The sequence below is a fragment of the Lupinus angustifolius genome, chromosome LG04 (assembly GCF_001865875.1).
Source record: "Lupinus angustifolius cultivar Tanjil chromosome LG04, LupAngTanjil_v1.0, whole genome shotgun sequence".
Lineage (NCBI taxonomy): Eukaryota > Viridiplantae > Streptophyta > Magnoliopsida > Fabales > Fabaceae > Lupinus > Lupinus angustifolius.
In genome coordinates this window covers 15,409,748-15,433,520 of record NC_032012.1, presented here as the reverse complement: position 1 = coordinate 15,433,520, position 23,773 = coordinate 15,409,748, and the positions used below count along the sequence as shown (strand labels likewise).

General features: G+C 31.4%; 3 protein-coding genes across 4 annotated transcripts; 1 reads left to right on the top strand and 2 right to left on the bottom strand.

The window, feature by feature from the left end:
- Nucleotides 296–2,961, top strand: LOC109345987 (heat shock factor-binding protein 1-like). Its single transcript, XM_019585312.1, has 5 exons — nucleotides 296–407; nucleotides 636–689; nucleotides 1,524–1,547; nucleotides 1,634–1,676; nucleotides 2,616–2,961. Exons 1-5 carry the CDS (start codon nucleotides 405–407, stop codon nucleotides 2,762–2,764), a joined length of 273 nt encoding a protein of 90 aa, XP_019440857.1. The 5' UTR covers nucleotides 296–404; the 3' UTR covers nucleotides 2,765–2,961.
- LOC109345985 (bifunctional protein FolD 2) lies at nucleotides 6,302–10,063 on the bottom strand. 2 transcript variants are annotated; one of them, XR_002107461.1, is made up of 5 exons: nucleotides 9,701–10,063; nucleotides 8,238–8,395; nucleotides 7,387–7,599; nucleotides 6,416–6,843; nucleotides 6,302–6,384 (listed from the first exon to the last, which is right to left on the bottom strand). XR_002107461.1 is itself a non-coding variant. In XM_019585310.1 (4 exons), exons 1-4 carry the CDS (start codon nucleotides 9,975–9,977, stop codon nucleotides 6,607–6,609), a joined length of 885 nt encoding a protein of 294 aa, XP_019440855.1. In that variant the 5' UTR covers nucleotides 9,978–10,063; the 3' UTR covers nucleotides 6,302–6,606. The 2 variants fall into 2 exon arrangements, 1 of the variants encoding a protein (XP_019440855.1); XM_019585310.1 differs by having other exon boundaries at nucleotides 6,302–6,843.
- On the bottom strand, nucleotides 15,079–16,620 carry LOC109345986 (heavy metal-associated isoprenylated plant protein 36-like). Its single transcript, XM_019585311.1, has 3 exons — nucleotides 16,458–16,620; nucleotides 16,268–16,343; nucleotides 15,079–15,870 (listed from the first exon to the last, which is right to left on the bottom strand). The coding sequence occupies exons 1-3, from the start codon at nucleotides 16,509–16,511 to the stop codon at nucleotides 15,143–15,145; spliced, it is 858 nt and encodes a 285-aa protein (XP_019440856.1). The 5' UTR covers nucleotides 16,512–16,620; the 3' UTR covers nucleotides 15,079–15,142.

Genomic DNA, 23,773 nt, shown 5'->3' with positions numbered 1-23,773 from the left:
AAAAACTTCTAACATTATCTCATATATATTTTTCTCTAACATTAATAGTATGGGTATGATTTGCTGTATTAAGGATATTTTTTTATATTCAAGACTAAGATATTTTACTTTATGAATAACATAAAACTTGGAACAATCTATTTTTGGTTATTTATACAATAAAGAAAATAAAAAATTAAAAAATGACTCATTTTTCTAAAATTTTCAATTTAGTCTCTACAAAGTTTCAAATTGAGTTTTTAATATAGGTTTGAGTAGAAAATAAAAATAGAAAGTAGTATTGGTTCCAATTACGTTTATAACCCTCATTGGGTTTCACTCTCCACTTTTGAGCCCTTTCTCTCTCGCATTTGGTTCCATTTCCCCCTTTCAAATCTTTTCTCTCTGCTTCGTTTATCAGATCAATGGTTACTCTCTCTCTCTCTCTCTCTCTCTCTCTCTATTTTATTAATTCCATTCTATTTTCATATTTGATCAATGTGTTTTTATTTACGAATCTCAATTTTAATATTTAAGCAATTAGGGTTTCTAATTTTTCATAAATGTTTTAAAATCTTCATTTCATTTGTTAGGGCTCTGGTTCATCACGTTACATGGTTTCTTTTTCATTGAATTTGTATCGCTTTTTATGGCAGGATGGACATGATTCAGAAGATCCCAAGCAAAGCACTGCTGACATGACTACATTTGTAAGTTCTGTTCATAATTATACACTTCATGTTTTGTTGTTGCTGCAATTGCATCTATGTTTGAGTAATTAGTTTGGATGCCGCCGTGATTTCTGATCATAGTGACCTGGTATGCGGAACAGTACAGCTACATGGTTCATGGTTCATTTGTGTATGCCGTTCGTCACTCTTTACATTAATTTTAAAAGACTTTATGATGAACCCGGTATGTGGTATGCGGTACAATGATCAGTTCGGGATGTAGGGTAAATGAGAGAATTATGTAACTATGTTTATGATATTATTAACTGGTTAAGGTTTTCCAATGACATCACAAGGTTAACAGAGTGGGAATGTGCTAATTAGATTACATTATGTTAACATTTGAGGAAGATTTTAGCTTACTAGGGTGGTTTTAAATTATGGTTGCCGTCATAGTTGCGGAAATGGTTGTGGCTGCTGTGATTACAATTGCAGGTGTAGATTGGTTTTTTTTGTATTTTGAAACTGATTCAGTATGTCAGAGCCTATTGCTGCTGCAATGCGGTTCTGATGCTGCAGTGTCTGTTTTGTTCCAGTCCTTTTCATGTGATTTGGAACCACACTGCAAGTGCAGCAGAAACCCAACCGCAATTTGTGATCATGGTCTGCACTTTAGAACCTTGCTTATCCGTTTACATTTTGAGCCATTTCGGCTGACTGTCCATTGTCCATGATGAGAGTGGGAAGAGGCATATTGATGTACTTAACCACTTGCTAAGTTGCTATTAACATTTTGGGAGAGTTTAGTTGGATGGTTGCTCTTGAAGTTGATTGTTAATCAGTTTTGACCTTTCCCCTTTTCTCTCTCTTCAGGTGCAAAATCTTCTTCAGCAGATGGTGAGTTGTATACTATAGGCTCTTAGAGCTGCATTGCTGATTTTCTTTATGTTTTTTACTACTGCTAACTCAAAATTTATTTCCAGCAAAGCAGGTTCCAGACAATGTCTGACTCCATCGTTACAAAGAATATCCTTTTCATATGATATGCACGTTGGTAAAGTAAGCTAATATTATTTAGGGATTTGCTAAGGAAACATTTCAGAAAATGGTAATTTATTAATATTAGGACATATGAAAGTATTTTAGAATATCTTAAATTATATTATAAAGAATATCTAGATGATACTTAGATAAAGGGAATATATCATATTGTGATGATTATATCTTAGATTGTTTAGAGTATCTTATAAGATCTCTTAGAATTGAGATTACTTTATTTTATCTTTTATGATTTGCTTCCTTATTTAACTATGAGCCTAATATTATACATAGAGGTTAGGATTTTGTCTTTTGTATCATATTATCATATCATCATCGTTCTCAATTCTATCAATATAATTTATTACTTTGAGTATTCTGTTTTCTTCTTCCATATCTGATCCCTATTATTTCAACAATCAATATAATTCAATGAGGATGGATGCTAGGTCATCTAAACTGGCTTCCTTGTTTGTTGTTAACATGTATTGCACAATCTTGAAGGAGTGTCTTTTGACATTTGGTTTTTAATTAAGTGGAAACTTTAAGTTAGGTGGTGTTTATTGTGACTTGTTTCTGTTTTGAAAAATTCAACTTGCTGTTTATATATAATCTCCGGGCAAGTCTTCCATACCCATCCATACTAAATTGGTATCAAAACCCAGACAACAACACTGGTGGTATATTATTTGATTGTGTTGCTTCATCTTCACCTTTTTCGTTGTAAACTCAAGGCATCCATCCACCTGTGCAGTTGTGCTCAATTGGTGATTTATGACTTAATGCAATTTGTCTAAAGTCTTATATATGGTGTCATGTTATTGGCTGAGGCAAGATGGGCAGTGATGCCAGTTTTATTACATGGGCATTGCTGATTTGCTCATTACTCAAATTGCTCATGTATTGTTTTCCTTGACTTCAATGCACTTGATGAGATGGGGAACCGTATAAATGAGTTGGAGCAAAGCATCAATGACCTAAGAGCAGAGATCGGAGTCGAGGGCCCTCCATCACCCGCTCCCCCTGTTAAGCCAACGGAAGAAGAGGCGTCGAACAAAGAAGAGGGTTCTGCTTAAGCGATGTTTCATGTTTGTCTGTCTTTTATTCTTGTCTAGTGATACATCAGGATTTTGATGCTGTGAATCTTTATCTGTAGTAGTGATTCAAAACGCAGATAATTGCCATGTAACTATGAATTCACTTTCTTCTTTGTACCTAAATAGTCTTGCCTCTCAAATCAAGATACAACAATGCTTCTGACCAATTGATTATTTGCTGAGGATTTTCCTAAATTTTATATTGTTATTATTGTTACCCATGCGCTATTCTCTCTGCATTATTTGGGTTGTTTGTACTCATCCGTTTTCAGAGGACATGGACCTCGTAAGTTCTAGAAAGAGCTGCACCATGTGCAGTTCATCATGCAATGATTGCCAACCATTTTCCGGAGTTGTATCAAAAGGGGTTGCATGAATCTCCTACTCAGTTGGGTCTAGCCTTACTGTTGTATCGAGACTTACCCTCATTATCTTAAAAAATGGCAACATAATGCATGAGGTTCTCAACACTTTCTTAGAGTTGTATCATAAAAATAAATTGTTTTTCTATGCAGAGATCTATGTAATGCACACTATCCTTATCAGTTTTCACATTTCTCAAACTCAAATATTGAACCTTGCATATGATATATTGTCTGCATTTATTTCAATCTTTCTTTCACCTTTTTAGAATTCCTTGTATACATGTATTTTAAAATAACATCAAAATTCCCATCCAATCTGTGCACCTTATTTCTATGAACAGCTGTTACTCCATACAATATATTTTTTTGGAGAAAACAAATGTTGCATAAAAGTATAAAATATGTTATAAAGAGGGTAAACATTTCTTAACTTATAGTCTTTATAGTCTTAAACTACTATTATTAGCACACGAGTTTCAATAATTAAGTAGGTAGTAAAACTAGAGAGTTGACTATTGTAATAGCATATGGATTTGCAAAGTTCATTTGATTTGGCTTCATTTGACGTACACTCCACGATAGTTGCTCAGATTAGAAGTGTATTATATATGCATAATAAATGTTTTTTGAGATTTGCAATTCTGTATTTAAAACTCACCACCATCTAAATTAGTGACCCTTTTTTCGTTATTAAACTCCTTATAAAATTTATGATTAACTATACATGCAAAAGTTCTTTGCGATAGCTAAATATTAGTGAGAATTATACTAACACCTTTTACATTTTACTTAATTACATCATCTACATTTCTTATTGCAAAAGCTACATGCATGTCGAATTTTAGCTTAATGATAATATAAAATGTAATTTAATATCCAATATGATACTTCACACTTAAATAAACCCAATAAAAAATATATATTTAAGGTGAAATTAGGAAATAAAAGAATACAAATATTATACTAGACCAACAATTATTCACTTTAATTTACATAAAAGTATGATAATGAAAAGGAAATTATCACTATATAAATGGTCCATACACAAGACTTATACATAGTCGGGAATCTGAGGAATGTAGATGTAAGTTATTATGTCAAGACTGACTCTTAAATTGATAGAGTGCATATTAAATAAAACATTACAAATAACATAGGGAGTAACCAAATGGAATAGTATGAATAAACTTAACCTTCTTCTTTTTCATCTAAGTATTACGGCAATGAGTGATGGTGTTGCAGCCACGGGTATAAGGATTAACACTTGCCTCTGGCTTGCAATTGTAGTATGATGAACCTCTTTGAGAGCATGGCACTGTGTTTGGTTGAAGTGCATTGTAGCTTATATACTGTGAAGTTTCTAGGATGCGCCGGTGGGACTTTGAGTCACCATCAGCTATGCACTCTTCTATGGAGTCTTGGCATGTTGTTGATATGGTCGTGGGCACCCACCGAACATCGTGGTCGCGAAGTGCAACCATGGGAGGAGGGTAGATGGATACAACTATAATGAACAAATTAAAGGTTATAAGAAAAGAAACACTTGCCATTTTAGGGTATGGTGGTGGTGCTCTTATTCCTCTATCAACTTTCAAGTCTTAATTGTTTTAGTTTCTACTATTTTATAGAAGTAACTTATTAGGAGAGTGTAACCATCAATATTCAATTGTTTAGTTTTCTAAATCTTAGAAATAAAAAAAATAGGCATAAATACATATCAGTAAAATGTTAATCTAATTGTGTAAAATTCTATAGGGATCGATTTCTATTAGTGACATTTGTTAGGAGGGTCAATTATACATCTTAAAAGAGATTAGCTCATTACCATGATATTTGATAGTACCCACAAAAAATACATATATAGATAGGCTTAAGTAATAAAGACTTTGGTTTTCTTAAATAATGTACATGGTTTTATGAGCCTGAATTAAATGAATATTTCTTGATTTAATTGGTTTAGTCAAAGATCCAAGGTATCTTCCAAATACCGAGACTCTATAAAAAGATTAAAAAAGTGTAAATAAAAAATTAATAAAAGGTTGTGCAAGTGATTGCTTGTGCAAATTTGCTTACATTGTTTGGGGTTAGAAATCCCAGTTAATTTGCTTAAGAATATGTTTTATTACATACATATAGATAATATTACAAAGAGTATTGTAATATCAACTCATAAAGAAGTAGCTTCTTCTCATCCAAGTCAAGTTTTATGAGAGTGAAAACTAGCACAATATTCAACAACATAAATCAATATCAATATCAATATTATGGCTTGAATGTTCCACTCAGCTGCCATTAAAGGTTAAGAATTTAATTATTTTAATCACTGGTTTTTAATCATACAAGTGTATCACAAGGCTTAACTTATGTGTTGTTAGAGTTTGAACTTTAAATTAGTAATTATATGTATTAATTAATTTATCTACATATACTAAAGTTGTGACTTACAATAACCTTACATTAGGCTATAGCTCACCTTACCTAAAAATAATAGACCAAACTTCGAGGTTGTGACTTGATAATGTCTCACATGCATTCACTTGTCAATTTTTGTAGCATAAAAATACAACTTGGCCTGTAAAATATAGATTTGTAATCAAATTGTATTTGTATATCAGTGTTAATATTCTTTCCTTTAAGAATTTTGGGTTGGAACATTTAGTTTGCAATTATGAGCAACACATGTAGGAGTGTTTAGTTTAAGGATCTAGATAAGTTTTGGTATGGAACATTATCAACTATTATGAGACCAGGATTATATACTTACACTTTGGACAGAAAGATAAATACTTGCAATGTAATAATACTTTGAACTATGATATTATGTACCCTTGTTGGTTGATACTCATAAAGCATATACCATTGTGCTCTAATGTTTGGTTTAAGTAGACTTAGTAGTTAGCATCCTTTTGTTTCACCAACTACTTTAAAGAAGGATGATTGAAACTCAATTAACCCCACTTTTTTATAACAAAAACATATTATCAAAGTATTTTCTTGTCCTCTTCTTTTATTGCTAGAATCCATTTTCTTCTCAAACCATTACCTAAGGAAACCACAATTTGTCTCAGGATGCAAGAAAAACTGCTTCTTCTATGTCTATCTCTTCATCCTTGAAACAAATAAACATAGAAAAGCTTCAAATGGCCTTCAATATTACAATCCTTCATGAAGTAGGAGATTGAAATTCCAGTAATTGAAGTCTAAAATATCCCTTATACCCACAGTGAAATTCTTCTTAGATATATCAGGAGGAAAAGGATATTACCAAAACAAGAAGTATCTAAAGATAGTGAAAGAGCATAAATATGATTCTGAATTTCTGATCAGATAAAAAAATCAATCTAGTTCAGTAACCGAAACTTGTTATATATAAAACACATATATCAACCTTAGCAGAAACCAAAGTGAGGATATAACTGATTCTCAAAGAACTTTTTTATTCGAATTAAAGGAAGATCAGTTATTCTTCTCGATGTAGCGCTTGGCACCATCCAAAGTATTCTTCAGCAACATTGTGACTGTCATTGGACCCACTCCGCCAGGAACAGGAGTAATCCAACCAGCAACTTTAGATACTTCCTCAAAATCTACATCTCCAACAAGTCTGTAACCTGACTTCTTTGTTGGGTCATCAACAGCATTTGTTCCGACGTCAATGACCGCAGCTCCAGGTTTGATCCAACTGCCCTTGATCTAAAACAGAAAAGAATTAGCAATATTAAGATGAGCTCTGCATCAGAAAGAAGATTGAAATTAACTATAGCTACTTGATGGGATACAAAGCCCTGCACCTAAAATTTTCCGAAAACTCAGTTTTGTATTGTGTGTGCAGACAATATTGGTCATGAAAGGAAGATCAACTTGGACTTTAACAAATGCTATTTAACAGTACCAATTACATTTGAAAGCTATAGTATATCTAACAGATTTGCATGTGTATCAAGGATGGGAGGTTTTATGGGAAACACTTTGAGTAAGCTAATTCTTATGCGTTATGCTATCAGTTATTACAGAATTTGAAACTTGAAAGCTATTGTACATCAAACAGATTTAGAGTATAAGAGAAACATTTAGTAAGCTAATTCTTAGAGCATCCCACATATGCCTTATGCTATCCATGTCATTTTAGAGTAGGAAACATCTCAATCCCAAAGACTAAAGTTTGGAACATGAAAATAACTGTGCAAGGATTCAGAATAGAGATGCGGATAAAGTAAAATAGGTTTTTCTAGTAACCATCATTGGCTGTCCTGCTGCTGCAATAACAATATCTGCTTCTCGTATGATATTTTCTGGTTGACTTGTGTGTGAATGGACAATGGTGACTGTAGCATCTGCTTTCAAAAGCAGCAATGAAGCTGGTAATCCAACTATGTTGCTTCTACCAACCACAACTGCCCTCTTTCCCTTTATACTTACACCACTTCGCGATAAAAGTTCAAGACATGCCTGCATAAAAGTAAAGCGACATATGATTTTGAGAAAATATTTACAAGCTTATTTGTGATAGTAAGTTAAAATCATTAAGCACTATTTCTTTTGTATTACATGTATAAAAAAGACTATTAAGCATGTATAAAGCAACCCTATCCCAGAGATAGTAAGTTAAAATCATTAAGCACTATTTCTTTCTTTGAAGCACTTTTCTCAACTCCTATATTTGATCGAGTACAAATATTTCAGCTATAAATCACCCTTAGGATTAGTTCACCACTTCTCCATAATAACATGGATAAAAATAAACACCAGTGTCTCAACTGAAGCTACCTCACAAGTAAAATTTATGCTTTACCAACAAAAACAAATTTACAAATTGCAAACATCGATAAATTTCAGTCAGTAGAAGGGACATCGTGATGAAAGCAATACACCGATGATCGGTTAGTTTGTTTATCATAAAGAAAAGACAGATTATTTGATAGATTCGTTGCATTTTATTTTCCCTTCTAAATTTAGCAATCCAAACTCCAAAATTGCCTTTCTTGATCCTTCTTTTACTAAAGGAAAGGAAATAGGTGGGTCAAGTTCATTCATTTGTTGACATAATCGAGTCTATTCTAAAATCTTTCAGATTGAAGAGCAGTTACCTTGGGAGTGCAGGGAAGGAATAGGGGATCTCTGCCCTTCATTGCAAGCTTGCCAATGTTCAAAGGATGGAAGCCATCTACATCCTTCTCGAGGCTGATTTCAGTCAGAACTTTCTCTTCATTTATATGCTTTGGCAATGGAAGTTGCACCAATATACCTGTGGATACAACAAACCAAGCCTTCAAATAAACAAAAAAACGGTACATAATAACATGGTGATCTCATAGTCCATGCATGAAAAAGTATATCTTTTGTCTTCTAAAACTAGAGGCATTCTGCATCACATCTCACTGCAAACACAGCTTAATTTGGATAAACACTCATTTAAAGTTAATCCATAACTATGCTTCCAACAAAACAGCATTAGGATTTCAAATGTTCCAAAATTTCATCATAATCTTTTACAGAGAGAAAAGTAAATCAATAAGCAACCAGCAAGACAGATCTATATTTGTCTTTATTTATATTCACAATTCACAAATAACAAAGTTTACATGGCAAAATTCCCTCAAACAAGACTAAACTCAGCTACAAAAATAGTTTAGCAGATCAGAGAGGCATCAAGGCTTTAAATTGTGACAACAACTACAATTACAATCACAATGTTGCTATTTAAGTAGTCTGCTAATCCAAATCGCGACTACATAGTCCATGTTTATGATTACAGTAAACGCAATACAATGGTAGGTGTAAGAACAATTTAAAGGGTAAGTCTTTTCTAAAGTGAGTTTGTCTATAAAATAAGTGCACAAAGATTCCAACCCACTAAATGATAATCCCTCCAGGATTTCATCAAAAAAGTGAATTGTTACAGAGAAAAATAGATCAATGAAGAATTAACAAGACAGATGTATATTTGTGTTACTTATATTGACAATAAAAACTTCTTAAATGGAAAATGTCCCTCAAACAAAACTAAATTCAAATACAAAAACAAGTTACTAGAATAGAAAACCCTGTGGTCCGCAGCCACAATATTGCAGTTCTAGTAATCTCCACATCCATATCGTGGATACATAGCTACCATGCATTTACAGTAAACCCAACACAATGTCAAGCACAGCCACAATTTAAAGGATAAGACTCTAGAAAACGAGTTTGTCTATAGAGCGAGAGAGTAATGATATATGATTCATCCATCCTGCTCCAATAGTCATGTGTTTTACCATTTAATTACCACCATTAAAATAAGATTCAATAATCCATTTAACTATTTTCATATCGCAATAATAACAATTTTTCTCACATGAATCAGTTCCTAGAAAAATAATATATCTACCTTGATATGATAAAATCCATATAGATCTCAACCTCTACTAGATGATCTAAATCTAAGCAAAAACAAACTCTTACTCAATTTAACACAATCTAATTCAGAACAACCTTTTTCTCAATTCTAAAAAACACAAGAGACATGAAAAAATGCGAAATAAATTCCTAACTAACTAACTAATCAACGAACCATGTACATCAGGGTTAAGATTCAACTGATGAACTTGTTTAATCAAATCAGCTTCAGAAACTTGTTCTGGAAGGTCATGGTCGAAGGATTTGATTCCTAATTCAGCGCAAGCTTTTCTCTTCATTGCAACATAGCTTTGTGAATCCTTCTTGTTCCCTACTATAATCACCGCTAGTCCTGGAACCTTCCCGTATTTTTCAGAAAGGACACGTACCTCCGCCGCTATTTCACTTCTAATGCTTTGCGCCACCGCTTTTCCGTCTATCACCGTCGCCATTAAATCGCCGATGCCTGAGATTTGGGGAGGAATGAGTGAGAGGCTCACACACTGTTATGATGATTTGTTGTTATCATATTAACTCAACACCTTTGTTCTATTAATGGGGAGTGATAACTCTCTCAAGTAATAATGGAGAGACAAATAACTTTTTCTTTTATATTTTAAGGGTAAAAGTTTAATATCATTTTAAATAAAAGGGATATAACAATGTATATTGTATTTTTTTTTACTTTTACATAATACTTGTCTCTTCATTAATGGATAAGAATAAATTTCCAAATATCCAACCAAATGCATCAAAATGTGTGTTAAGACTATTTAACTCATAATTTAGATTTTTATTAGGGAGATCCACTTACTTATATTTGTTATGATACTTTTTGTTACTAACAAAGCATTAAACTAATGATGTTAGACTTCAATGGATCTAATTTTTTAGGTCAAAAATCAAAAGTTTGATTCTTGAATGAACCCAAATAATATTAAATTATTAGTATCTTATCAATAGGACTTAAGATACTCTTATTGTACCAAAAAAAAGAATTAGCAATGTTGGTTTTTACTCTTCTAAGTATTTCTGGTTTGGTTCAAGAAAATCAATCATTAATCTTATTATTTGATAATCGGCTACCTGTATCAAATAATTACATTTATAAGAGTATATATATGGGAGAGTATTAATTTTATTCCAATTTGAGCCATATATATTATTTTATAGTTTTATACGAAATCAAGAATCATATATATTTTTCTCACAACGACAAACATCATTCTTATAACCACACAAAATTTCTATAAAATGAATATTCTTAATAAATAAGAATCTCATAAAAAAAATGAAAGAATAATATTTTTATTCTGATCATTTCAGTTATGATTTTATTTTTTATCCAAAAGAATTTGTTTTGGAGGTTTGGTTTATATAGGAAAAATAAAATCAATTTATTTTTTCACTTTTCTATCTAAATTTTTATGTTATTTCATAAGTGATGTTTTTAGAAAATTTGTGTTTTTTATCCAAATATTATTTTCAAAATTTAAAACAATATTAACTATTTTTTTACTAATTATATTATCATCACCATTATTACAGAGGAAGTCAAAATAAAGAGTAATGAGATAAAGTGAAAATAAAAAAAAATTGAATAATATAATTGGAAAAATTAATAACAATTTTATTATTAAAAATCAAAAAATCTTTTTTTGGATTTGCCTAAAAAACGTATAACTAAACATACTAAAAATTGATAGAGTCTTGTATAAATCATAAGGGTATCACATCTGATCTACCCAATGTAACAGAGATTTTTATCTTACATATGCCAATGTGTTACTTCCTCTGTTGTTGGTGATATATTGTTGGACTCTCATTATTTCCAGCTCTTTAACTTTCACCAACCTTTCCCACCATTGCATGTTTCTTTTATTGTTAAGGTTATATATATATATATATATATTTATGAATGAATAAAGTTAGCAAACTCCTATTATAGAAAATATTATAGAATTGTGTAATAGGTGGTTTGAGCATGTGTAAAAGAGACCATTATAAGCTCTATTAAGGAGTATTTGGTACTATCAATGGTATTTCATCACCTTATGATTAAACAACTAATATCTTTTAAGATATGTGACTATCTCTATCAATAAATGTCACTCTTATTAACCTTTCACTAGATTAATGTTTTGTTAATTTATTAAAGAATATATATGAAATAAATGTTATTCCAAATTTTAAATACAAAGGTAGAGAAAAACTATATGTGAACAGAATAGGAGAAATTTAAAAATCAATGGTCTATACCAACAGACATAACTAAGATAATATTATTATATCATTTCTATTAGAACTAATGGCTGTATATAATTATAACCAATTTTGTATTATTATTTTTTATATCTTCGTACTAATCAGCAGTTTAGCACTTATGATACTTAATATCATGTGGAATATATATTTCCTTTTCAAGAAACTAAATATGAACTTTCTAGATTACAAATAGATCATAGTCAATGGAGAACGTGTAACAAAGAAATGTATTGGATGACTTTGGATATGATGAAGAATGAAAAGTATTTCACCAATTTATAACTCATTTTACCATATTTTAAATTATTCAATTTATCTTTATTTAAATTTAATGGATGAATTTAATCTATCTATAAATCTATTTTAATGAATTGTATAATAAATATACAATTCATTTGATTTTTTTAATTAGAACCAAAACACATTCTTATAAAAACCACTATTTTAAACAATCATCTTTTTAAAAATAAAACCTTTTAGAAAAAATCCATTTTAAAAAAATAAATAAATTTCACTTTTAAAAAGAGTCTTTAATTTTTAAAAATTGATTTTTTGATAGATATTTAGATATGTTATACATTTAGGAACTTTTTATTCTTGACCACATGCACATGTCCTACCATTATAATAACCATCATTTGATATCATCCAAACTATATATCCATGGATATATATTTAAAATCCACTATTATAATAAATGAATTTGATTTTCTTGGATTGTATAATATTGATAATTTTACCACCAGAAATATCTTGAGCTCAGCTACAAAGATTAGGACTTTTGGATATCAATGCTTTGTTGTAGTAATAATTAATGCAAATAGAGTTAGCCCTCACATTTGAAATTTAATCCAAGTCTCTGCAGATATGGTAAGATTATCTAAGAAATAAAAACAACTTTATACATCAAATTTTGACACAAGTTGTCCTTAACAAAAGAAAGAGAATAACAAGAAAAAAATGCAAGGAACTACTTTCTTTTCTTAAAAAATCAATTATCAAGGTCTAATAAATAAAATTGTACCAACAGACGTTGATTCAAGTGATACATACTTGATTCCCCTTAAGCAAGAACCCGGGTTCGAGTCTTATGGATGGAAAAAATGCTCGTTGAGAAAGTTAGCCCTACTTACTTGTGGAGTGTCCGGCTCGGACAAGATTGCCTCCAGTACAAGGATACTTGTGGGAAACCAAAAAAAATAAATAAATAAAATTGTCATAGTTATACAAATAACAAAGTTGTATATGATATACAGCATTTAGTTGGCTTTGTAAAGTGGTGATAAGGATCATAAGGTTCCACTTTTCTTAATTTATTCTTTCCCTTCTAACTTAATTAACTAATTAAAGAATAAGCGCACTTGAACTAATAATTTGTTCACTTGATCCTTATTAAGATATTCTCTTCAACCAAACAAATGAAATTAACCAAAACTAGCCAAAGCAAGTTGAAACCTTGTTGAACAAGATCATTTGTCCCATAATTTTTTATCCTCATATCCCAGACCAATCAAAGTTTATAAATTAATATTAAAATATTAATTTTTTTTATAATTTTTTTTTAAGTGAATGAAACTTTACCATTGGCTTGGTACACCAAGTAGGACATGTGATCCTCATCCAAACCTTGTCAGCTTATTGTTATTGGTCTTAGTGCTGAAACTTTTCTTGTTTAGATTCAGTGAGAAGTAAAAGGTAGGAGCTAAAAAAATCTACACATTAGGAAGCTTTTGATTGCTTCAAAGTATAAGATGCTACTAAATGTATATTCCCAGAATATGAAAGCAAAAGGGTATATATATTTAACAAAACAAGTTGATCACATTCCAAAATAAGATCAAGCATTCTCCATAATAAGTAACATATATTGTGCAATCCTCAGTTAGTAATAAGCTATGATTCTTTGGCTAGCTAGCTAACTTGTTGATGAATTAATGCTAAATTGTCACACTTATACACTTATTATTTTGCATTCTATATATATACACACAATTTATTCATTTTATTATTATAATTAATTGGGGTGAGAATGGGCCGTTAAGTTGGGTAAGACTTATCCCTTACTCGACCCTAAATGTTGATCGAGTCATTTTTTAGAATTTGAATTTGGCTTAGACACGAAGCTAATCCAACCCTAAATGTTGACTATGTTAACCTTTGAACTTGAATCCGACCATGAACCCGATTAAATATAATTCATATCACTTTTAGATTTCCTAATATTATTTATTATTATGGATATATAATTTGACATATGAAATGATAAGAAATTAGAAAATAAATGATACTTTCAATTAAAGAGATGTCATACTCTATATATTGACCGGGTCAGATTTTTAAATCTGAACCCGGTCTTAAATATTGTTTGGGTCTAATTTTTAAACACAAACTCACTCATAGATCCGATGAGACCCTACCCTATTCAGGTTCGATCATGATCAGGCCAAACCAGATGAGCAGATATGGTCGGATCTTGCTGATACCTGCAATTACTCATGTCATGTTTTTTCACACATTCAAACTCTAACACCTTGTACAAATGTGAGGTGATATAATTTAATTAGGAGGGGCATGTATCAAACATTTTATTATGAGAAATAGTAAAATCATTTAGCAGCTAGTAACTAGTAATTACCATGGAAAGAGAAAAGGGTAGGAGAAAAAACAAGCAAAGAAATTTAGTATACCAAAATCTACTTTACACATAAGATAGAGAGGGAAAGGGAGATTTTATGTCCTACAAATTATAGAGCATTTCAGCTGGCTTGGCCTTTTTTATGCAAACACATAAAGCTGCACTTTTATCAAAATACAAAAGATCATGAGAAAGAAAACAAAGATAAGTAAGGAGCAAGGACAAAGCATTAAAGTAACTCATATCTTATTTCAAATTTTATCTCATATACTTTCACACATCAATAAAAAAAATATATCAGGTTAATTATAAAGTTTGAAAATTTATTATTATTAACACACAATAACATATAAGATAAAATTTGGAATGAAGATCTATGTTCACATTAAATACCCTCCTCCACCGTACCTTCAAATACCCACTTTCTTATTTTTGTCCCCAATTTTTCAACTACTTAATTTTCTGTAGGGTGGTGAAAATATTACAAAACTTATAAACCTTACTCCAAGAAATTTTTATCTCAGACAAATGATTAGAGACACATCTTTATCGTTGATTTTGTATTAAACTCTTACTATTTTAACTTCTTAATACATAATCATCCTAAAGAAGTGTCATAAGCCATCGGTTCAGGAGATCATACACTAATTTCATCCCTAGTTCCCCTTAGTACTAGAGCATTAGTAACAATAGTTATTACATCGTCCACCATTTTTGTCACATAATCGAGCATCCACCTTCATATTCGTCATCATCATCATCGTCATCATAACCGTAATGCTTGATTGGATCCGAAGGCGGAGGAGGCAGACAAGGGTATGGAGTATTATAAGCATGCATGGGCATGATAGGAGCAGCAACATAATATGAAGCATTAGAAACAGGATATGCAGTGTTATAGCTTAAACCATATGCTGAAGTAGGAGCATGTGGTGAATAATACATTTGTGGATATGAGTAACCATGTTGAATATGTGGACCAATAATTTCCATTGATGCCACTGAAGTAGCCAAACTTGAAGGAACTTGTCCTGCATCAACTTTACTACTAATTTCTCCTCCTCCATTATTTGGAGGAGCAGAATCGTCATTTCGGCTACTATTGTTTTTGTTCTTATTTTTATTTTTATTCTTTTTATCGCTATCACCACCACCACCACTTCCGTCGCCGCGATCCTTGCATTCATCACTATGGCCTTGTTTGTTTAACTCTTCATGAGGAACATCATTGGAACCACCATCTCCAATAGGTTCAGTATTCATCTTCCCACCACCCTTGGATTTTGCAGACTTTTTATTATCTTTCTTCTCAGGAGGCTTAATCTCTGGCCAAAGCTCTGCAAATTTCCCAGTTCTTTCAAGCTTTTTGATGAGAATCTCAGCGTCCACATTACCAGTGACTGTAACCTTATGCTGCCCAGAATCAACATATGTTGTATAAACCCCTATATATATGTGAACAAATCCATGACAAACATATGATTAGTTATTTTACATACTTATATGTTAAGATAATCAAAAAGAAAATCACAAAAAAATGTGTTTAACCCGACTGCAACGGGGAGCCTCAAAACACAAGAGAGTTCCATTACTACCGGAACGGGGCATGGGAAGAGTGGAGTTCCATTGTTGGACCCGACTCCGGGGAGCCTACAACTTTCTTGGGCTCTAATACTACTTGAACTAAAATCTTAAGGCATTGATTCTACGAGCTTTTAATTTTCTACTTATAAACTCTTTCTTCCTCCCCTCATATTCATTCAATATGAGACTTCACACTTGAATAAACCCAACAAAATGCATGATAAACTTTTAAGATATATATATATATATAGTTGATACCATCGATTCCTTGAAGAACTTTCTTGACTTTCTTTTTGCAGCCATCACAGTGGATGAGGACTCTCAAAACCCATGTCTGCAGAATGAATAGAGTGATTAGATATAGTGAAGTTGAAACTAGTTATGTACATGCAAACTCAAAAGGTGAAGGAAATGAAATTGAGAAAGAGCAAGGAATTAAGAAAATCACCTGGTACTTGAGGGTTTCTCTTGGAAGAGCTTCTTCAACTGGTTTTCTTGCCATTTAAGAGACTAGTGAAGTTGATCTCAAGTGTGTGTTTTTGTTAATTGCCTCAAACATTTTATAGAGGCGAGGTTGATATAGAGTAATAAGGGGAAATAAATAAGTATAATGGTTCAAGAAGAAAAGTATATAGTGTGCATGTCAAATCTTTTTCAAAATAAGTTATTTTTCAAATACATTTCGATTTAGAATAAAGTGTATAAAACTTCCACTCATTGAAGTTTAGAAAACATAAATATATATAGTCTTATACTCATAAAAAAAAATTATTGTTTCAAGAAAAAATAATCCATAACACAACTTTCCGTTAATATTTTTAAAATTTTAAATATAAACATTACCCTTGATTTTCCAAGATATGGCAAGATAAAATTGATATTTTCATTTCCTAAGCAACTCGCCACTATATCTTTAAAAAATGAGGTGTTCTGAATTTTTTACCTTGAAGTTCAATAAAGTGTGAAAAAAATGTCGGGTATTGGTGGTCCTATGAAAAAACAGGATCCTCTTTCTTGTCTCCATATCTCAAATAAATCATATACTACCAAATGGTATAAAAAGTTATTGTATATATTTTTTTCATGTAGATGTCAATTTCAATTGAGCTAGTAATATAATAAGACATAGAAAATGGAATGAATACACTTTTTGTGGTATCTTACATCTGTCAAATGAAACAGATTTAATGCCTTCATCACCTTTTAGTACCACTCATTTTCTGACTCTGATATCAGAGCTCCTTGGGACTAAAAAACACACAAATATGGGTCCACTGTCCATAGATCCATTGTCATACTCATTTCACTAGTGGCTAGAAGCTTCATGCTCTTAACCTCACCCTACTTAATCAATATTACATTTCAACTAATACAAGATATAGGTTAAAAAGTAAGGTACAATGATAATGCACAATAGGAATTGAGATCAATTAATATAGATCATGGATTTTTTTTAAATGATAAAGATTAAAAAAGTGATTATATGATCAAATAATTGACTTTTAATCATAATCATATATGTATAGTTATAAATGGTGCACATCTGTTGTCCCACACTTAGTGTCACTCCATGTGTTGTGACCTCGTGATTGGTTGAAAAAAATATATTTAAGTTAAAATTTAATTTTTAATTATTTTTCTGACAATTCATAGTTTATACCACATGGAGTAACACTAATCATGAGACAACACTCCCAATTATAAGGTCCAAATTTACTAATTTCATATTTTTTATTATATCAGAATTATTCTTACTCAAGTCAATCAGATGCACAATATTGCCTATAAAATTAGTTACTTCTACCTTAAGCTTTTATCAAATTTCATACAGAAAATAGTTTTTAAACAAATAAATATGAAGTTGATGACTACGAAACTCTTTACTAAAGTGAGGACTAACAAAGGCCCTGGTAGTTCCTTTATTTATTTTTTACTTTGAAAAATGTATTTTGAGATTGATATTTCACTATTTCAAGCAATTTATGACTGAAACAATTTGAAATCCAATATGCACCCAATCACTTTAGTAACTTGCATAACTTATTTGTTGTTTGTTAATTGAACCAACAAGTTTTGCTTAACATATTAATACTGTCACAAATGTTATTTGTAAACCATATACTTTTACCTGTCTTTTGGTGCTTGGGTGAGTTTTTTTTATGATGAGTGTAAAGATAAAAGATGAAAGTAAATAACACTATATATAGTTATACCGCTAAGTTTTCTACTTTTATAATGTTACCACTCAATTATATACACAACGTTTAAATTTATACATCACATATACATCTCACACTAACCCGTTTTTAAATCATCATCACACTAGTAAGACATTGGTCTATAGTGGTATAAGGCTCTAATGGATCACAAATAAATTAAAATATCGAAGGGTTTAATTCCTGAAAACAACAATTGTTGGTGAGGTGATATCCGAAACCCATTGAGACTCCTAATCAAAACAATCCAATTAAGGAAGATGCTTTACTTAAGAAGCCAAACAACATATTGTATGGCTTCTAGATTGCATGACCATTCTTGTTTTTACTTCCCTGGTGGATGGTTAGCTGGCTTGGTTGATAACTAATGATCATATCTGATCTAACCTATCCCCACAGTACTGATTACTGAAGTAGCAGCATTGACAGATAGTAAATAAAGCTTTAGAATTCAGATCATATCAACCAATCAGCATCCAATAATTTCTCATCCAACCCAATTTTTATTTGCCATTCATTACACCACCAATCCATCCTCTCATGCTAATAACTTTTTCATTTATTCATTCTATCAAATAAATGCATAATTACTAGCTTCTTGTGTGAATGCCAGTAGTAGGTTGTCTTTCTAAATTGACTCAAACTACTTTTAACATTGTGATTTATGTCACAAACAATACTCCCAATTATATAAAAGATGATAAATTAGTGCATGATGCTCACGCCCAGTGTGGTTTTAGAAGGGTAGATGCATACAGTCTTATTCTCGTAGATGAAAAGACTGATTTTAGGATTTAAACCTATAACCTCTAGGCTACAAAGAAAATAATCTTACCATTACATCGTAGCTCGTCCCTTGATACTCCACAAATTATATGCCTAGAAGAATTGTCTTCAACATGAAACTTTCCATCATATGATTTTGATTCTAACTTTACAATTTGGGGGTTCTAGACCAATCCGGAACATAATTAGCCATTGTAGAAAATTAATTGACCAGCAATGATATCAACCTGTTCAAGATTAGTCAGATTGATTTGAAGTCACCAAATTGCAAAGTCAGGAACCCCAATCCAGCAACTACTCAAAGTGAATTAATGACCATTAAATGAAGAGTTAAGTACACTAACACCCTTAATAATTTTAGTGAAATTATACAAACCACTCCTCACTTTTCTATACCTACACAAATTTTTATACTTTCATGACATTGACCACAAGTGTAATCTTTTAAACAAAAAATGCGATAAATGCAATTAAGTTAAACAAAACATGGTACATTGTGAATACAAATAATATACAAACCAATGTATCTTTATTATTTTTTGTTACAAAATGTATCAACAATTCTAAAGAGATATTGTTTAAATCGCTCTTATACTATATCGTAATGAACCAAAAATAATAAAGAGGTATCGACTCATATATTATTTGGACTTGTCTCCATCATATATCATGTTTTGTTTAACTTAATTACATTTGTGACATCTTTTGTTAAAAAGATTACACTTTTATCATATACAGAGGTGGTCAGTATAATGAAAGTATAAAAATGAGGAGAGTTTATGTAGGTGTAGAAAAAATGAGGGGTGGTATGTGCAATTTTGCTAAAACTCAGGAGGTGTCAGTGTAATTTACTCTTAAATCAATCAACTTGCCAACATTCCCAACTCACGTATTCTCAAACTATGGACTTTAAGGATTAGTCTGAGAGTTAGATTTTGGAGGGAAATGAAGGGAAATGGAAGGCTTTGGAGCCATGAAATACACTTGTGAGATGACTCACAAACCTTCCTTTTTCCTTCCTTCCCCTCCAAAATCTAACTCCTAAACTAACCCCTAAGAGTCTGTTTACGAGTCGGTTATTGGAGGACAACAGATGAAAAAGAAAAAGTAAATATACTTGCGAAATAACTCTTAAATCTTCATTTTTCCTACATTTTCCTCTCTAAAAATCAACTCATAAACAAACATACTGATGCAAAGAGAAGTCAAATAGTGAGAAGGTTGCATAGTATTATATAGGTCCAAAACTACATCCACTCTTCAATGGAAAAAGATTGAACAATATAAAAAAGATATCTAGCAAAAGCAATTACACATTACTATAATTCATAACTATATTACAGTTCATACATACTACCAAACAAAGCCCTAGCAAGAAGATACCCTATGTAACCATGCATATCACAGCCCTCATTTCAGAATTAATAACAAGTGAAAGCAAATTGCAAAATACAATAGTGGTGTTGCAAAGAAAATAATAATAATAATAATACAGGTATAACATTCAATATAAGACCAAAAACATCCATATGAATACAGTATGATATCATAATAGACATAAAGTTATGATCCACTTTACTTAAGGTGATGGTTTTGACAAGCTTTTAGAAAAATGACCATAATGAAGATATTTATTGATTACTTAATCTATATTGCAGACCAAGTTCAATAGCATGATGTGCATCAGGACAGATTGATGCATCATGCATCAGGGCGCTTGCATCAGAGCGCATGCATCAGGGCGCATCAGCATGCATCAGGGCGCATGCACAAGGGGGCATGAGATTGGCGCACTAAGGCGCATCAGTTGTGCGCACCAAGGCGCATCAAGCCTGTTGCACCAGATATGGCACAGGGCGCACCAGTAAACTAGAATGACGCATACAAGGCTCCTTCCCTCCTTGGGCAGCCATATGTTTCCTTCTAGAAGAATGGATTGTAGTAGAGCACTTATTTTTGTAACATGCCTATTAACAAATCTGTTATTTTTGTTAAGTTAGTTATAGTTTGTTTTTGGTTTCTTATTCGGTTGCTTTGATAACAAGCAACATGAAACTTGTATAAATTCACACTTAACTCATTAATAATATCATCAATTCTCCTTCAAACTCTTATAGATCATTTTTCCAATAGACCAGTTAGTACAATTATCAATGTTTCTTATCTCATCTTCCATTTACCCTCCTGAAAAGGATAGTGGTCACCCTTATAAAAAAAGAAGTTCTTCTTTCCCACAATATGATTTATTTTATATGTCATTTATTATGATTGGTTGAAAATACTTAAGTATTAAAATTTTAATTTGAATATATAATTTGTCAACCAATTATAACAAATGGCGCATATAAATAATATACTTTATGAGAGGGAAAATATTTGTTCCCTATCAAAACTATGCACTCAAACAAACATTTAGAAAAAATCTAGAATCATAATATGGAGGTGTGCAACATTATGTTATACACCTCATAATATTTGACCTCTCGCTCTCCTTCATAAAGTGAGAAATTAGCAACTCCAAGCAGTTTCAACTTTATGTTACATTTATTTAATTTTCTAAGCTATCCAAAAAACTGAGAACTTTCTTAACACTTAACAGCAATGTTATGCCATTTTTGGGGTGTTAGGTAAGTATCTGAGTTGTGTTAATGATATTGAATGTGGTGTAGAAGACTAGTGTCTCCATCTAGTGAACAAAGCTCTAGAAGCTTCCAGGAACTGCTGACTAAGCAGTCAGTTAGAATGTTGTTAAACTAAGCTGGTGATAGCTGTAATAACTATCAACCTAGCTAGGTAGGAGGTCTCCATAATTACTATAACAATCAAGCTTTTATCTCATTAGTTAATATCGGCTACTTGAACCAAAAAATTTCATAATACTATATCATATTTATTGGGAAAACATTGTTCCCTAAACTTTTCTTTATTGTATCCCCTGTAATTTTTATTGGTCTCCTTCTTCTGAGAATTATATTAGCTTACATTTGATCTACTCTCCTTTACAGGACTTCTTCTATCAATCTTCTACCATTGTTCTACAATAGGATTTACTTTAACTTTCTCTATAATATATTCATTTTTAATCCTATATTGTTCACTCATCAAATGCAGCATTCTCATCTCTACTACTTGGACTATATTCTCATGTTGGTGTTTTATTACCTACTATTCAGTTTGATATAAACATTGCATGTCTTATGTCATTCAGTAAAACTTTCCCTTAAACTTGAGTGATACATTTTTATCATAGATGGCACTCGCACATGAAGTATTATGCTATTTCATTCAATCCAATTGAATCCTATGGTTCACTCCCTTCCCATCTCATGCATTCATTCATCCAATAAAGTTCTATAATTCTCAAACACATTTTTCATCTAATCCTCTCTTATCTTCAACTTGTTTGGACTTAACCAGACTTAGTTTTTTCTACAATCTCACCAATCATAGCAGAAAAGTATTCAAGCATATTTCATCCAAAAGGTTGCAACTTATATATAACACTGATCTAATGTATTATTCACATGTTAATATCTCTAAAGGTAAAACCAAAAAAAGTTCTCAACCTATAACAATAAAGTCTCCCATTTAATGGGGTTTGGGAAAAGTAAACGTAGGTAGTCTTACCCTATAAGCAAAGATACTGTTCTCAAGAAATAATAACAATAAATCAATACATAATATAGAAAAGCACCGATTCATTTACACTTTAGATTGAATAATAAAAATAAATTCGCGTGACAGGTGGGAATACTTACCATTATACTACAACAACTTCATATTGGTGATGCAAATTGTCAGATTGTTCTTGTTAATGCAGTCTGGTGTGCCCTTTCATCTCTCAAAGGTTTGGAACTCAGTGTGCTACACTACTTCATCAAGTATAATAATGCTACAGTAATTAAAGCAATCAATCCAAAATACATAGTAGATTTCAGCAGGAACAAAATGGATGCTTGGATTTCTCTTGCTTAGAAGCTGAGGCATTATTTAGTAATGTTGGATATTGCACAGTTAAGTCCATACAAATAAGTATGTGCTCATGACATACCCTGCTGTTATATTTGGACAATCCTCTTTTCTTCATAAAAAACAATTAATGATCTTGTTACACATTCTACAATTCCATACCATGTAATGACTTAACTGAATCACTTAAAAAGTTTACACCATTAGTTCCTAAAAGTCACCGTACATATGTGAGGCAATAAACCTATGAGGTCCGATATAAATTGGATTATTCCCAAAATCTTAACATATTAACATTGATAGTAATTATGGACCCAAATTTAAAAGTTAGTTACAATATTCCCCACCCCTTAAAAATTGCCTATAAAAAAGTTAAAACCATTAAATAACCAATCAAATTATCACAAATAATAAAATAGTGATAATTAAAATTATTATATTAATTTAATTATATTAGTAATTTGTTAATCTAATGGTGTAAGACTTTATTAGATCCTTAGATAGGGTAAAAGATACAATATTCGATTATTAGAAGTGACACTTATTATAAGAGACAATCACATATCTAAAAAGAGATTAGTTCATTACCTACAACGTATTTTTGATTGTACGAAGAAGTCGAAATCTATGGGCTAGCCCCAAAGCTAAATTCCATATGGTTAATAAGCCCATTTTTCAGTAGGGCTATCTAGCCTTAACTCTCATAATAAACAAATTAAAGTGGGCTAGGACTAGCTCTTCATGCTTTTAAATATTTTTCTTCTAAGTTAGTGAATCATAGCGCAAAAGAATA